Source organism: Ascaphus truei, chromosome 13 (assembly GCF_040206685.1).
Source record: "Ascaphus truei isolate aAscTru1 chromosome 13, aAscTru1.hap1, whole genome shotgun sequence".
Taxonomy (NCBI): Eukaryota; Metazoa; Chordata; class Amphibia; order Anura; family Ascaphidae; genus Ascaphus; species Ascaphus truei.
The window spans coordinates 45,618,974-45,633,441 of record NC_134495.1 but is presented as its reverse complement, the minus strand read 5'-3'; the positions used below and the strand labels follow the sequence as shown (position 1 = coordinate 45,633,441).

General features: G+C 41.7%; 1 protein-coding gene across 1 annotated transcript; it reads right to left on the bottom strand.

Moving 5' to 3' along the window:
• Positions 1 to 471: 471 nt before the first annotated feature.
• On the bottom strand, positions 472 to 14,268 carry LOC142465302 (uncharacterized). Its single transcript, XM_075569334.1, has 4 exons — positions 13,915 to 14,268; positions 11,403 to 11,606; positions 11,091 to 11,214; positions 472 to 4,623 (listed from the first exon to the last, which is right to left on the bottom strand). Exons 1-4 carry the CDS (start codon positions 13,975 to 13,977, stop codon positions 2,876 to 2,878), a joined length of 2,139 nt encoding a protein of 712 aa, XP_075425449.1. The 5' UTR covers positions 13,978 to 14,268; the 3' UTR covers positions 472 to 2,875.
• Between the last annotated feature and the right edge of the window lie 200 nt (positions 14,269 to 14,468).

Below are 14,468 nucleotides of genomic sequence, written 5' to 3'. Positions count from 1 at the left end.
CTTGTGCTGGCATTTCCCGGTGTCTTAGCCACATGCACCCCAAAAATAACATCATGGAATCTCAACAGATACTTAGGCTAATGTTCGTGAGTGTTGCCATTATCTTTTAGGTTCCACCCAACGCATTTCACAATCACCTCTGGTTGCTTCCTCTGGGGTATTGGTCTTAATGAGCTACTGAGCACTCTTAAATACCCTCCATTGTTAATAATTTTAACCCATTAACTTCTGATTAATATATACAGATGTTGCTGTTTGTATCAAACCAGCCATAATGATACATAACAATAATATGCATTACTAAATACAATTATGGCAAATACAAAAATGAAAATCAGAAATTAGTGCACTGCTTTGAAATTGACAAATGGGAATTTAAATAATATTGCTAAAAATATATATTATAAAAAATGTATCACAAATATTTTAATTACAACATTTTTGAAAATCCATAAATAATTTCTTAGAGAAAACAAACAAACATATTTAGATCTCATTGTTCAAATCAAACAAACATATATTCGTGTAAGATCTGAAATCCAAAATATTCAAACATCTATTATGAATGCATTAAAAAATGAATGAAAAGGCAGTTTTTCATCATGTAGAATGGAACCTTGGTTAAGGTCTATTTTAAGACCCAAGGAGCAAGTGTTTTAAGCTGGTAAATCCCATAAAATGTGCTTCTTTAAATGTGTGTGATTCTATTACCATTGCACTTTGGGACTTACTATTCCTACACATTTGAACCCTTTCAGGACTTGTTCTTGTATTAATCTAAAGTGGTTAGAAATACTGTGTTATTAATTCTTTCTTAATGTTATAAATATGTTCTTCAAAACCTTCTTTTAACCGGTCTAGTGGTCCTCCCTACATATTGGTGTTCACACAGATATTCATACTGTAAGTAGACTACAAAACTACTACTTCAATTAATAAAAGTGTCAATTGTGTATTCAATTTTTGGGATGTCTGATTTGAATGTGTTCTCAATTTTACAGAAGTTATATCCCAAAATGGATGTATTTTCTTCTTCTATTCAATGTTTTGTAACCCTCCTACAGTACCTTGAATTGTTGCACCTTTGGCATTTCTCCTTTCCGAGGGAGCACTATTCACTGGTGTCTGTGATTCAGATTTCTGTGTAGACAGGTACAAAACTATCTACTACGTTTGGAACATACTCTTTGACAAAGTGCCCGTAGGCACGAAACACATTGGAGGGTTTTCTGCCATCTAGCTACCATAAACATTTGAAATGTGCCAATAAATTGATTTTAGACCATATTTGCCCTATATCCCTCTTTTGCTTATAAAGCTGGGCACCGTCAGCTTTTGCTTTTTGCTCTATTTTTTTTTTCTTTTCTTACATCATTGGAAGCACACTCATGGAGTTCTGACTAGTGGGATCTTGTGAGTACAACAATCTCCTGTAAGCTACCTCGGACACAGAATTCAGACAAATTATCTCCTTATGATAGAGGGCTAGAGTAGAGTCTAAAGTGCAGTGAATTCAGGGCCTGCCGATGAGTGATCTGGGTCATGGACATTTCAGGTACTGCAGTTACCTATCCTCCCCTGTTGAATATCAGCGCTCAACCTTTGAGCACACGTGTATCCAGTGTTGGGTTGCACACCTGATGAATATTATACTCTGACCATAGCCTTATATAAATAAACAGATAACATATTATTGAATGCTGATTTTTCTTGATTTGCAAGTGACATTTAACTCTGTAAATTCTTTGACATCTCTGAAGCACTGATATTGGACTATTTGTATTTAATTCTCTCCATTACTTCCCACCAACTGCTGGGAGCCAAAAACCTAAAACTATGCCCTGGTGGTTTTTGTGGGCAATTGGACCTCCACGAAAATGCAAGGAGTCTCAGGGCTCCTCGAAGACATATTCACAAGGAGTTTGCCACCAATCAGGCAGTGCTCTTATACAGGGGCACACCCACCCACGCCCAGTAATCACTGACTCACACAAAGAGTCAGTCCTACTTCAAAGATCATCATCTGTCTATATAATCCTTGAGCGGTTACAGGGGACAATGCCAATATTTCAGGGTTCCCAGTAAGCACGCTAACAAATACCACATAATATAGTATATAAAAGAATAATCAAGTACTAAGAACCAAATGGGCTAAAACTCAGTCACGACAATAGATTTAATAAAGAGAGATACTGTTCACAAAGGGTTAACATACAATTCAGCAGCAAGCAGCAGTAAAATAAATGGGAATGCAGTACAAATTCCTACAACAAGCAGTATAAGAGAAGTTAAGAGTCCATGGAGAAAAAAGGCTGGGTACATAGGCATGGTCCAGCATGTCCAAGGAGAGAACATGGCAAGTGAATGGCTTCCCTATGTGAGCCTAAAAGCAAAACTGCCAGGAAGGAGATTTGAAAACTTTGAAGCCCCATTGTTCCCTATGGGCTTTTTGGACCTACAGGGACATTTGGGGCAGTTGCCCGCACAAAACAGGAATGTGTATATAAGGGAATCCAGACCACAAGAGGCTAATGATTCCCAAACCGAGGGTGTCACTGTGTCTCAAATCTAGGAAGCATCAAAGGCCTCATCTCAGTTGGTGTCATGCAGCAAATAGCATAAGCCAGTTATAGGACAGAGGAAACACTGTAGGAGGCCTTCGGTGTATGTGATTAGGGGGAGGGTATACAGGCCAAAATGCTATACCCTATTGTAAATAAATGTTCACTTCTATTTCACTCTGAAATGAAGGTACCTGAAGGGCAAAGAGGCCACAGGCTGGGTATAACTTTTATTTAAGGGCCCCTTCAATCACATACTCTTAATGTCTTTAAGTTTTTGATAGCAAAAATCCATGATTCTCTCAGTGACATTTTTAATGCTGTATATCTTTCTCTGTGGTGCCTCTGATGTTTAGCAAGGTCTGAACTTTGGGTAAAGCATTTTCCACATTAAGAGCAATTAGTCTCTTTTGTGTGTGAATTCTCTGATGTCTAATAAGATGTTGGTTCTGGGAAAAACATTTCCCACATTCAGAGCAAACAAATGGTCTCTCTCCTGTGTGAATCCTCTGATGTTTAACAAGATTTGTTTTAAAGGAAAAACATTTCCCACATTTGGAGCAAAGAAATGGTCTCTCTCCAGTGTGAACCCTCTGATGTTTAACAAGATCTGATCTAAAGGGAAAACATTTCCCACATTCAGAGCAAAAAAATGGCTTCTCTCCTGTGTGAATTATCTGATGACTAACGAGATCTGATTTACGGAAAAAACATTTCCCACATTCAGAGCACACAAATGGCTTCTTTCCTGTGTGAATTATCTGATGTTTAACAAGTTGTGAGTTCTGTGAAAAACATTTCCCACATTCAGCGCAAACAAATGGTCTCTCTACTACGTGAATTCTCTTATGTTTAACAAGTTTTGATCTGTTGAAAAAACATTTCCCACATTCAGAGCACATACATGGCTTCTCTCCTGTGTGAGTTATCTGATGACTAACAAGATCTGACTTACGGAAAAACCATTTCTCACATTCAGAGCACACAAATTGCTTCTCTCCCGTGTGAACTATCTGATGTGTTACAAGATGTGAATTCTCGGAAAAACATTTCCCACATTCAGAGCACACAAATGGCTTCTCTATTGTGTGAATTATCTGATGACTAACAAGATCTGACTTACAGAAAAAATATTTCTCACATTCAGAGCACACAAATTGCTTCTCTCCTGTGTGAAGTAGCTGATGTGTTACAAGATGAGAGTTCTGGGAAAAACATTTACCACACTCAGAGCAAACAAATGGCTTCTCTCCTGTGTGTATTCTCTGATGTTTAATAAGCGTTGAGCTGTGAGAAAAACATTTTCCACATTCAGAGCACAGAAATGGCTTCTCTCCTGTGTGAATTATTTGATGTGTAACAAGATGTGAATTCTGGGAAAAACTTTTCTCACATTCAGAACAACCAAATGGTCTCTCTCCTGTGTGAGATTTTTGGTGTCTAACAAGATTTGAGTTATTGGAAAAACATTTACCACATTTAGAGCAAGAAAATTGTTTCTCTGTTCTGTGAATTCTCTGATGTCTAAATAGAAATGATTTACGAGAGAAGTGTTTCCCACATTCAGAGCAAGGAAACAACTTCCCTTCCTTGTGAATTGTCTTGTGTATAACAAGATCAGAGTTACTAGTAAAGCATTTCTGACATTTAGAGCACTTATACAGCCTTTCTGTAGTGTGTGTTCTTTGGTGAATTGTATAAGCTGCTTTAGTATTAAAGTTTTTACCACATTCACTGCACTTATACTTCATTACTGAGACATTGTTGTGAATTTTTTGTTCTTCTGTGTTTCCTTTTTCCCACTTCTCAATATGAGTAGATGCATATTCAGTCCCTGCATGTTCTCTTGGTGTATAAATGTGGGAGACTGTGGGATTTTCTTCTTTACGTGAGCCTGATTCCTCAGCCATAATTCTCACAGCTTTACTCTGTCTCTTACTTGGTTTATTAAAGTAATTTGTTCCTTGATCATTTTTAACAACCCGGTTTTCTTCATTTACACGATCTGGAGAGCAAAGAGGAGTGTGCCCTCCTGCAGGTGTACTTCTGCTAATGGGTTTATCTGTGGGAAATAAATGCAGTATGAGAAAATAAGTTAATTCGTAGCATAAACGTAATGTAACATTACTGGCTGAACATTTGAATGAATATAAAACACATCCCAAATTGCACTGTAAGCTAAACAAGTACTGTGGCAAAATTGCAAGCAACTCTCGGGTGTTAAATTACTTTTTATATAGCTATTTTTTGCAAATCTATTGAAATAGGTTTTGATGACTGAACTGTTCTAGTCCTTCCTAGAACACAGTGTGTTAAGTTAGCTGAGCTATGAAAAAGGTCACAGATGTATAATTAACCCTCAGACATAGCACCCTTGAGCCGACATCAAACACCAGGGACCAGAGTTAATGCCAAACAGAAGGGATGTCCTGACTCCTTGTGATGGGAATCAGACACGAATCTATACTGCGAGAGAACCCCTGACAATGCATACGTGTGCTGTAAATGCCACTGAGTTAAACCTTTCAGAAACCTACTGTGATGTGAAATAATATTTATATTGTTTTGAATGTTTATATCTTGATATAAATGAGTAATTAAAAGTATTACTCCTTTTGAATCTTATTCCCTTATATGTGACATTGTGGTAAAAGGTACCCATGTTAGGTATGTGTAATGACTCCAGTGTTATTGGAATCCTCAGGGAGAAAGCAGGGCAGTTGTTAGGAGGCTGGGCAGTTTCCTCCATTCTGGTTGGCTACTACAGTCAATATACCTTCACTGCTCCAGTCCACTAATACAGCATGGATAGGGTTAACATCACATGAAGAAGAAGAGACAAAACTTCAAAGACCTGGAGTTTGTCAGCCCCTCCACGCTGCATGTCTACTGTAGGGGTCTGTGTACTGTACAGCCAACTTCACTCACGCCAAAGGTGAGGCCAAAGGGTGTCAGACATTTGCAGCTGTTACAGATGCTCTGTTATTGGTCTTGGATAAAATATTTCAGATACATATTTCACATATTACCTGCTCTCAGAGCTCAACCTCAGCATAATCCCATTTTCTTCTCCAACGCCAACTACTTCAATTAATTCTAAATATTACTTCTTGGGCACTATCTATCCTCAAGGAAAAATAACGTTTTCTGCCATTTTCAAATTTAAATGTATATTTTATTGTTCGACTATTTCAACAAGAATACATCTGACAATGGTCTAAGTACTGTACCTATGACTAAAATGTATGCTTATAACAATGCTGACAATACAAACAGACTCAGGAAAGGAGAATGTGTTTTTGACAGATCTGGAGGGGTTCTTTGTGATGAACAAAGTATGAGGTTAATAAATGGAAGGGTGAATCACTGTCTACCGTAATATCGCGCCTGTCCCGCTGCTGTGTATTACAATGGAGTTTATGTTTCTCGTAGAGCTGTGAGAGCAGGTACTGTGTGAAGATGGAAATGCTTCAATGTACATCTGAAATATTTTATCCAAGACCAATAACAGAGCAGCTGCAACATCAGAAAATGACTGACAACCTTTGCCCGCCCTTTGGCCGCGTCTTTGGCGTAAATGAAGTCAGCTGCACAAAACACAGACCCCCTACAGCAGATATCAAGAAAAAAATGAGAACAAAAATCTAATAGAGGTGCACAGCACAAAGTATCAGACCTGGACTGACGATGCTAGTTGCAAAAAAACTTTAATGGCACATGAACTGGGGAAGAGAAACACCAACGCGTTTCGCACCTGCCACAGTGCTTTGTTAAAGAGTATAGGCTCAAAGTCTTGAGAGATTTAAATAGTCATATCGCACCGGGTCCGCTGGTGCCCATAATCAAAAACATCAGACACAAATAGAAGCCTGGTGAGTATAGTATAATCCCACTTCTCAAACATCAAATCCTTCAATTAACAAGCAGCCATCCAACACACCCCAACCTTCTTATCCACTGTACCTTATGTTTCCACTTACCCTTACTCATATATTGTAAGCTACTTGGTGCAGGGCCCTCCTAACAAACTGTAACAATGTATATTTATGCTTATTTTATGGTTTTCATCCTCCAACCTTATTGTACAGCGCTACGAAATATGTTATCTCCTGTGTGCATCTGTCTGTGTGTATCTATTCTACTGTGTCTGTGTAGGTGTCTTTTCTCCTATGTGTGTGGGTGTGCTTGTTCTACTGTGTCTGTCTGTATATGTTCTCACGTGTGTGTGTCCTATGTGTATCTGTTATCCACTGTATATATCCTCCTGTGTGTCTGTATGTATGTCTTTATTTATATAGCGCCATTAATGTTCATAGCGCTTCACAGCAGTAATAGATGTGACAATAATATAAATAACAAATAATACAAATAACAGATCATGGGAATAAGTGCTTCAGACATAAAAGTAACATTTAGGAAAAGGAGTCCCTGCTCCGAAGAGCTTACACTCTAATTGGTAGGAGAAACATACAGATACACTAGGAGGGCATACTGGTAAGTGTGTCTGCAAGGGGCCAAGCTTTATGTATCATGTGTATAGTGTTAGCCACCCGAGCTACTCATGTGCTTCGTTAAGCAGGGGGAGTTTTAGGTGGGTCTTAAAGGTGGATAGAGAGGGTGGTAGTCAGGTACTGAGGGGAAGGGCATTCCAGAGGTGTGGGGCAGTCAGTGAGAAAGGTTTAAGGCAGGAGAGGGCTTTAGATACAAATGGGGTAGTGTCACGGTAGACCAGGTCTCATCAACACATTAATACCGGGATTCTGGATTGAGCACATCAAGGAGGACAAAATAAATTGTAATTTATTTCCTTTTCAGATAAACACACAATTCTTCACAATTACAATTAATAAACACTTACTGGGATGGGGAAACAAAATAAAATATCCACGAAACGAATGACTTGAAAACAAAGTCTCTGGATACCCCTGCACGCATGCAAGTTGGTGCGCAATTTGAGCCATGCGACAATCCTTGGCTAGGGGTGCAACTTGCTACCCCTATATCTCCGCCAAAAGGAATCTTTTCGTTAGGTCCTTACAGGATTCGTTCGGGAATCCTTAGCTCAAACGAATTCTGGAAGAGGGGCACGATCCTTGGTTACGATGTTGTTAACCCCACACTCCGGAACCGCTGACGCTGTAACTTGGACGAGTCTTAGATGGAACTCAGATTAATCTCTCTATGACTGGGCTACAGGCATTTTTATAGGGTTAAGGGTCCTATTTCTAACATACCCAGCTAATCCCCCCATGGGAATAACTTTTCCCACCTATCCCAGACTTGCCAGTAGCTCACAAAAAGGGCAGAAGTTGCTTCCCGGTTTGCTAAGAGCATGTGCAAACTTGACACCTTAGCTGCTTAGCATACCAGGCCAAACCCCTTACCTGGCAACACTAAGTCTGGGGTTTGGCTACCAAGTGTTGTTATCCCATATTTCGCACTGATATCTGGCACTTTGCAATAATCCGGCCACCCTAACACCTAGGGTCTCTGAGGCTTTTCAACTCCGGACTTCTCTAGACACTGGGACACCAACTCAGCAGGGTGCCCATTGAAGTACGGAGATGAAAAATTCCTCAGCTCATTCATCCTTAACATATTGAGATGTTAATGGATTAATTGCCGGGCTGACAGGAAAGGGTTCCTGTCTTCACATTTTAAAACCTCATTGAAACACGTTATTTTTATATGTAGTTTCAGTATGTGTGGGGGACATAAAAACAATATGTATGTGCATGTTACATTCTCAACTAACTGTATTACAAAAATTAGACTGCCAGCTCCTTCCTAGCGCAAGTTAGCCTCTTAATTGAATGGGCTCTGTGATGTGGTTTGCGGTCTGACCTATAATCGTTCTGGGTTACAAGACGGCATACAATGTATCCATGCTGGCTTTGATCGGTAACCGCAGACGCCCTTCACCAATTCACATTGTGGATTACAAGACGGCTGGATACATTGTTGCTCTCAGGCACTTCAGCTAGACCGCAGACCACTTATCCAATTGACTTTGTGGTTTCACCGTCTGCGGTTTAGGAATTGATAAAGCACTTCAATGCAGCCGCTACCTGCAAACACGCTTATGCTATTAACGCTTGGCACAGCACTAGGATCTCCCCCGTGTGTCGCGAATACAGTTTGCACATTACGCATTTATTCTCATAACTGCTGCTAGGTTCTGAGCTGCAAAACAGGGACAGTAGGGACAGTGTATAGGGGAAACATGGCATTGTGGTGGCCATACAATTAAACCCTTCATCCTCAACAAGGTGTGGGGTTAACCAGCCGGGTACGATACCTTTATTGGTGGCCTGGTTAACCCCTTCACCGCCACAGGTAGAGAGCAGACGTCCTTGAGCGGAACGCAAGAGTCGGGATGGGGAATAGCGAGAAATTAGGGCTGAGATGTAAGGAGGGGCAGAAAAGTGTTAAGTTTTAAAAGTGAAGAGAATTGAATGTGAGATGCGGGATTTGATAGGAAGCCAGGAGAGGATTTCAGCAGGGGAGACGCTGAGACAGATTTAGGAAAGAGTAGAGTGATTCTGGCAGCAGCATTTAGGATAGATTGTAGGGGAGACAGGTGAGAGGCAGGAAGGCCGTACAGCAGGAGGTTACAGTAATCGAGACGGGAGAGAATGAGGGTCTGAGTCAGAGTTTTAGCACTCTAGCAACAGAGGAACAGGCGTATCTTTGTGATATTGCGGAGGAAAAAGTGACAGGTTTTAGATACATTTTGAATATGAGAGGAGAAATTGAGAGAGGAGTCTAGTGTGACCCCTAGGCATCGGGCTTGGGCTACGGGGTGTATGACTGAACTTCCAATAGGAATGTGGAAGGTGGTAGCAGGGCCAGGTTTGGGAGGAAGTATGAGGAGCTTTTTTTTGACATGTTGCGTTTAAGTCGGCGGAGGGCCATCCAGGATGATATCGCAGAGAGACATTCAGAAACTTTGGTCTGTACAGCAGGTGTAAGGTCAGGGGTTGTAAAGTACATTTATTTGTCGTCAGCATAGAGGTGATATTTGAACTCAAGAGATGTAATTAGGTTACCTAGAGAAAGTGTGTACAGAGAAAAGAGGAGAAATCCCAGGATAGAGCCTTGGAGTACCCCCACAGAGAGGTCGATAGAGGAGGAGGAGGTGTTAGCAGAACAGATGCTGAAAGTATGATGGGAGAGGTAAGAGGAGATCCAGGATAGAGCTTTGATATGAATGCCAAGAGTATGGAGAATGTGAAGGAGAAGAGGGTGGTCCACAGTATCAAATGCTACAGAGAGGTCGAGTAGTATTAGCAGAGTGTAATGACCTCTGTCTTTGGCAGCATGGAGGCCATTAGTTATTTTTGTGAGGGCTGTTTCAGTGGAGTGAGCAGTGTGGAAGCCAGATTGTAGAGGTCTAAGAGAGAATAGGGGTTGAGAAAATGGAGCAAGCAAGAGCATACAAGACGTTCAAGGAGTTTAGAGGCAAAAGGCAGGAGGGAGGCAGGCCGATAGTTAGAAAGATAGGTAGGGTCAAGCTTGCTGTCTTTGAGAAATGGTATAACTGTTGCATGCTTGAAGGAGGAGGGAAATGTACCAGAGTAGAGGGAGGAGTTAAAAATGTGGGTGAGCATAGGGATTACAGTTGGAGCAAGAAGTTTTAGGAGATGTGATGCATTTGTGTCTGTCTGTGTATCTGTTCTGATATGTGTGTCTCTGTCTTTTGTGTATCTGTTCTTCTGTGGCGTGTGTGTGTATCTATTCTGTGTGTACCTGTTCTCTTGTGTGTTTATTTATTTTCCTGTAGTGTGTGTTTCTGTCCTGTGTTGTATGACTGTGTCTTATGTGTATCTATTTTCCACTGAATGTATATCTGTTATTGTGTGTGTGTATCTTTTCTCCTGTGTTGTGTCTCTGTCCTGTGTGTATCTATTCTCCTGTGGTGTGTATGTGTCTGTCCTGTGTGTATCTGTTCTCCTGGTGTGTATGTCTGTCCATCGTGTGTGTGTGTCTGTCTTTACTATGTGTTCGCCTATGGTGAGTGTATCCGTCTGTCCTGTGTGTATCTGTTCTTCTGTGGCATGTGTATCTGTCCTTGTTTGTGTGTTTGTGTATCTGTACTGTGTGTGTCTTTCTTTATTATGTGTATCTGTTCTCCTGTGGTGTGTGTGTGTGCCTGTCTGCATTTTTGTCTGTGACTGTTGTATTTCTGTTTGTGTGAAGGCAGTCTGTTGTGTGTGTGTGTAGCTGTCTGTCCCGTGTGTGTGTGTGTGTGTAGCGATATGTCTTGTGTGTGTCCTTTTTCACTATTACAGTATATGGGCGTCGGTAACAGAGCATTATGAATAAGGGGCCCTCGAGAGAACAAATGTTGGGAACCTCTGCTCTAAAATATCCCGTCCTGAGTGACAGAGATGTTTCCGGCTCTGTAACTTGTTTCTTGTTCCTGACATAAACCTCACAACAAAAACACAAAGTGTAACTTGAGCTCTTTTTTCCTGGATCCAAACATGACTGAAATCTCTACTAGAATAACAGAAAACCTCCTCTTACCCAGTGAGCTGAGGTTCTGGTCATTCTCCATCATCACGTCCTTGTAACACTCCTTGTGTCCTTCTAAATACTCCCACTCCTCCATGGAGAAATACACAGCAACATCATCACACTTTATAGGTACCTGAAACACAGAGAATCCCCCACTCAGTATCCAGATATAATAATTGGTCCTGTAAGAATCTCTTCCTTATGGAAAGCCAGGTGAGCAAGGCAGAGAGGAGAATACAGATACATAGAACAGTTTGCTCAAGAAAAGGCTGAATGAAGATAGAAAGGAGGTAATATCTAATGCTGCCCAGCAGCCCTCACCTCTCCAGCCAGCAGGTGAATGATGATGTTGGTGTGTTCCAGGATCTTCTCAGACATCAGCTTCTTGTCATTGTTTCTCTCATGTATCAGGGAGTTAGTTGGATTCTCCATGATGGGTCTCTGTGTCCTGCAGAATCTTTCTGGCACACAGGGACTGCTGCTGTCTGTGACATGCTTACCATGCTTCTTCACAACAATATAATCCTACATATTGAGGGAGACAGTAATAAATATCACTGTGCAGAGCAAGAGACAACTTGAGAGACGTGTCCCTCTTACTGCAAAGCAACAAATCTGCAGGAACTCTTACGGTCGCCTACTATGCTGTGTACTGTCCAGGAGACAGACCCGCTAGGCAGAGGTGGAGAGTAGAGACCTGCACATGTTAACAGCTCTATACTCTATCTATTCAGTGCCGTCCCCACCAATTCTGTCTATTGTATCACTGACATGTCTGCACCAAACTCACTGACTCCCCTGTGCCTATATGAACACAAAGATCATGGATTGTACAGACATCACATTATAAAGTATATGTAATCATTACAGTTTAAAAAAAAAAAGGGGGGGGGGGGGCATCCCTGAATGTTGGAGGAAAGGAGATTTAACCAGCAACAAAGGAAATGGTTCTTTACAGTAAGGGCTGTTACAAGTTGGAATTCATTACCCATGGAGACTGTGATGGCAGATGCAATAGATAAGGTTAAAAAAAAAGTTGGAAATTTTTTAGAAAGGAAAGGTATACAGGGATATACCAAATAAATAAACTATGGAAGAATGTTGATCCGTGGAGTAATCTGATTTCCAATCTTTGAGTCAGGAAGGATTTTATTTTCCCTTATGAGATATCATTGGATGATGTGTCACTGGGGTTTTTGGTTTGCCTTCCTCTGGATCAATATACTGAAAATACAAATATAGGATATGTATCTGTTCAAATTTAGTATAGGTTGAACTTGATGGATGTATTTATTTTTTCAACCTCATCTACTATGTAACTAAGAAGTACAGGACTTCTGACAAAATAATGTAGTACAGACACAAAACATTTATTTTATAATATATAAATGTAAGGGGCCTCTGCACAAAAACGTCCCTTCCTGGATCCCAGTACATTCAATTACTGGGTCAATTCCCTCTTCCAGACTACATCCTTCTCTGATCCTGTGCTCTCCTGCTGCCCAATCGTGTCCTTATGTGGTCTTGTGCGCTCCATATGACCAAACATCTTGCCTGCCCCTAGGTACCTGCATTCTCTAATTATGTGACCCTGGATATTGCTTCTCAAGTGAGACGGTAGGGGTAGCCAGACTCACATAATAAAGATGAAGCCTGGCTGGCTGCCCCAATACCGTGTGTAATAGCTGCCTCTGTGAGCCTCGTTTGGCCTCTGTATTTAATATTTTGTGCAACACCTTCAAGAAAAGAGCTAATCACTGTGTGATACCTGGAAGGGGCAAAACTGTATGGTTTGGGGACCAGTGATTGTACAATAAAGAAAAGCACTTTTATTCCCCATGTTAGACTGTAGCATGTTCCCCATACAGTTAGTCAGCAAGCCAGTACTGTAATTTGTGTTTTAGCATTTCTCTGTATCCAGACCCAGTAATTCACTTAGCTGGGCTGTCTACAGAGCAATGCCGGGTCGTGACAAAAGGCTGGGGGTGGCTAAGCATTGGGACAATGGTGAGCGGGGAAGGGCTGATTACCAGGTCCAGGGACAGGCTCTCAGCGGGGTAGAGCCTTTGTTCCCTTCAGACACTGAGGCGCCTACCCAGCAAGAGGTATAGGGCTGGCCAATGGAACCGTTTGCTGGGTCTGTGCCCCGTAGGCACGATTCCCATTGGCAAGTTCAACTTTCAAGGGGCTGTCCCGAGCTCATAAGCCAGCCCTCTCCTCTGTTTACTGCAGCCGGATGAACCCTTATACTCCGATTGGCTGAACCATCACGATCTGCGCTCTGATTGGCTTGCGGCTCCTGCTCCATGTTAAGTATAGTCACCAAGAGCTATGTAAGGAGTGCAGCTGATCAGAGAACGTGAACATCTCTGGAGACTATGGAGACACAGCTGGTGGGCTTTTCAAAAGTGCTCTGTGAGAAATAGCACTGCGCACAACAGAGAAGCCAGAACATCTTTGTAGCTGATCGGAGACACGGCTGGTTGGAGATTCAAAAGTACTTTGTGTGAAATAGCACTGATAAGCCAGGGAATAAGATGCCCAGGGCAAGCAGGCCCCTGCACCTAGTTGTGGGTAGTTTCTTGCCCCCAGGCCCCCAGTTGGTGAGTATTTCATTGTGTTTATGTATTTTGTGTGTTTGCTGGCATGCCTGAATAAACTTTAGTTTTTTTAATTATTGTGTACTGTGGTGATAGAGATCCCGATGGTTTAGGTGTTAAAAGTTCTAGTCCCCCGTGACATGAAGTACCTCCCATATTAACGCTCTGCAGGTCCCTGTTGTAGTAAGGGAGATAAGAGTGGTGTCAATATGACATTCTACAAAAGCCCTCACCTCTCCAGTCAGCAGGTAGATAATCTCCAGGGTGTGATTCAAGATCTTGTCCTTGTTAATCATCAGTGAGTTAGTCAGATGCACCAAGAATGGGCTCTGGTTCCTGTGGAAGTGTTTCACTGCGTGGTGACCTCTGCAGCTAGTGATATATATTGTACTTCCTTCACAGTAATTTCTTCCTACACATGGAAAGTGAGGGAGGTATATGTGACCCTGCAGTGACAGAAAAGGGTGAATGAAATGTGTGTTTCTCCTGTATGTGTCATCTTCCAGGGGGGGGGGGGGACCGATGTGAGGGACTGTGGATATTTCTGTCTGACACCCTGCAGTGGGACAAGTGTGTGTATGTCTGCCTGTCCTGTGTGTGTGCATCTATTCTCGTGTGTGTGCATCTGTTCTCGTGTAGATGTGTGTGCATCTGTTCTCGTGTAGATGTGTGTGCATCTGTTCTTGTGTAGGTGTGTGTGCATCTGTTCTTGTGTAGGTGTGTGTGCATCTGTTCTCGTGTAGGTGTGTGTGCACATCTGTTCTTGTGTGTGTGTGCATCTGTTCTC

Excerpts from the sequence above, each read along its gene's own strand:
- LOC142465302 (XM_075569334.1), bottom strand. The coding sequence starts at position 13,977 with ATGATTAACAAGGACAAGATCTTGAATCACACCCTGGAGATTATCTAC. Across the intron at positions 11,607-13,914 it reads TCTACCTGCTGACTGGAGAG|GATTATATTGTTGTGAAGAA; the intron begins GTGAGGGCTTTT and ends CTCAATATGTAG. Across the intron at positions 4,624-11,090 it reads CCAGAACCTCAGCTCACTGG|ATAAACCCATTAGCAGAAGT; the intron begins GTAAGAGGAGGT and ends TATTTCCCACAG.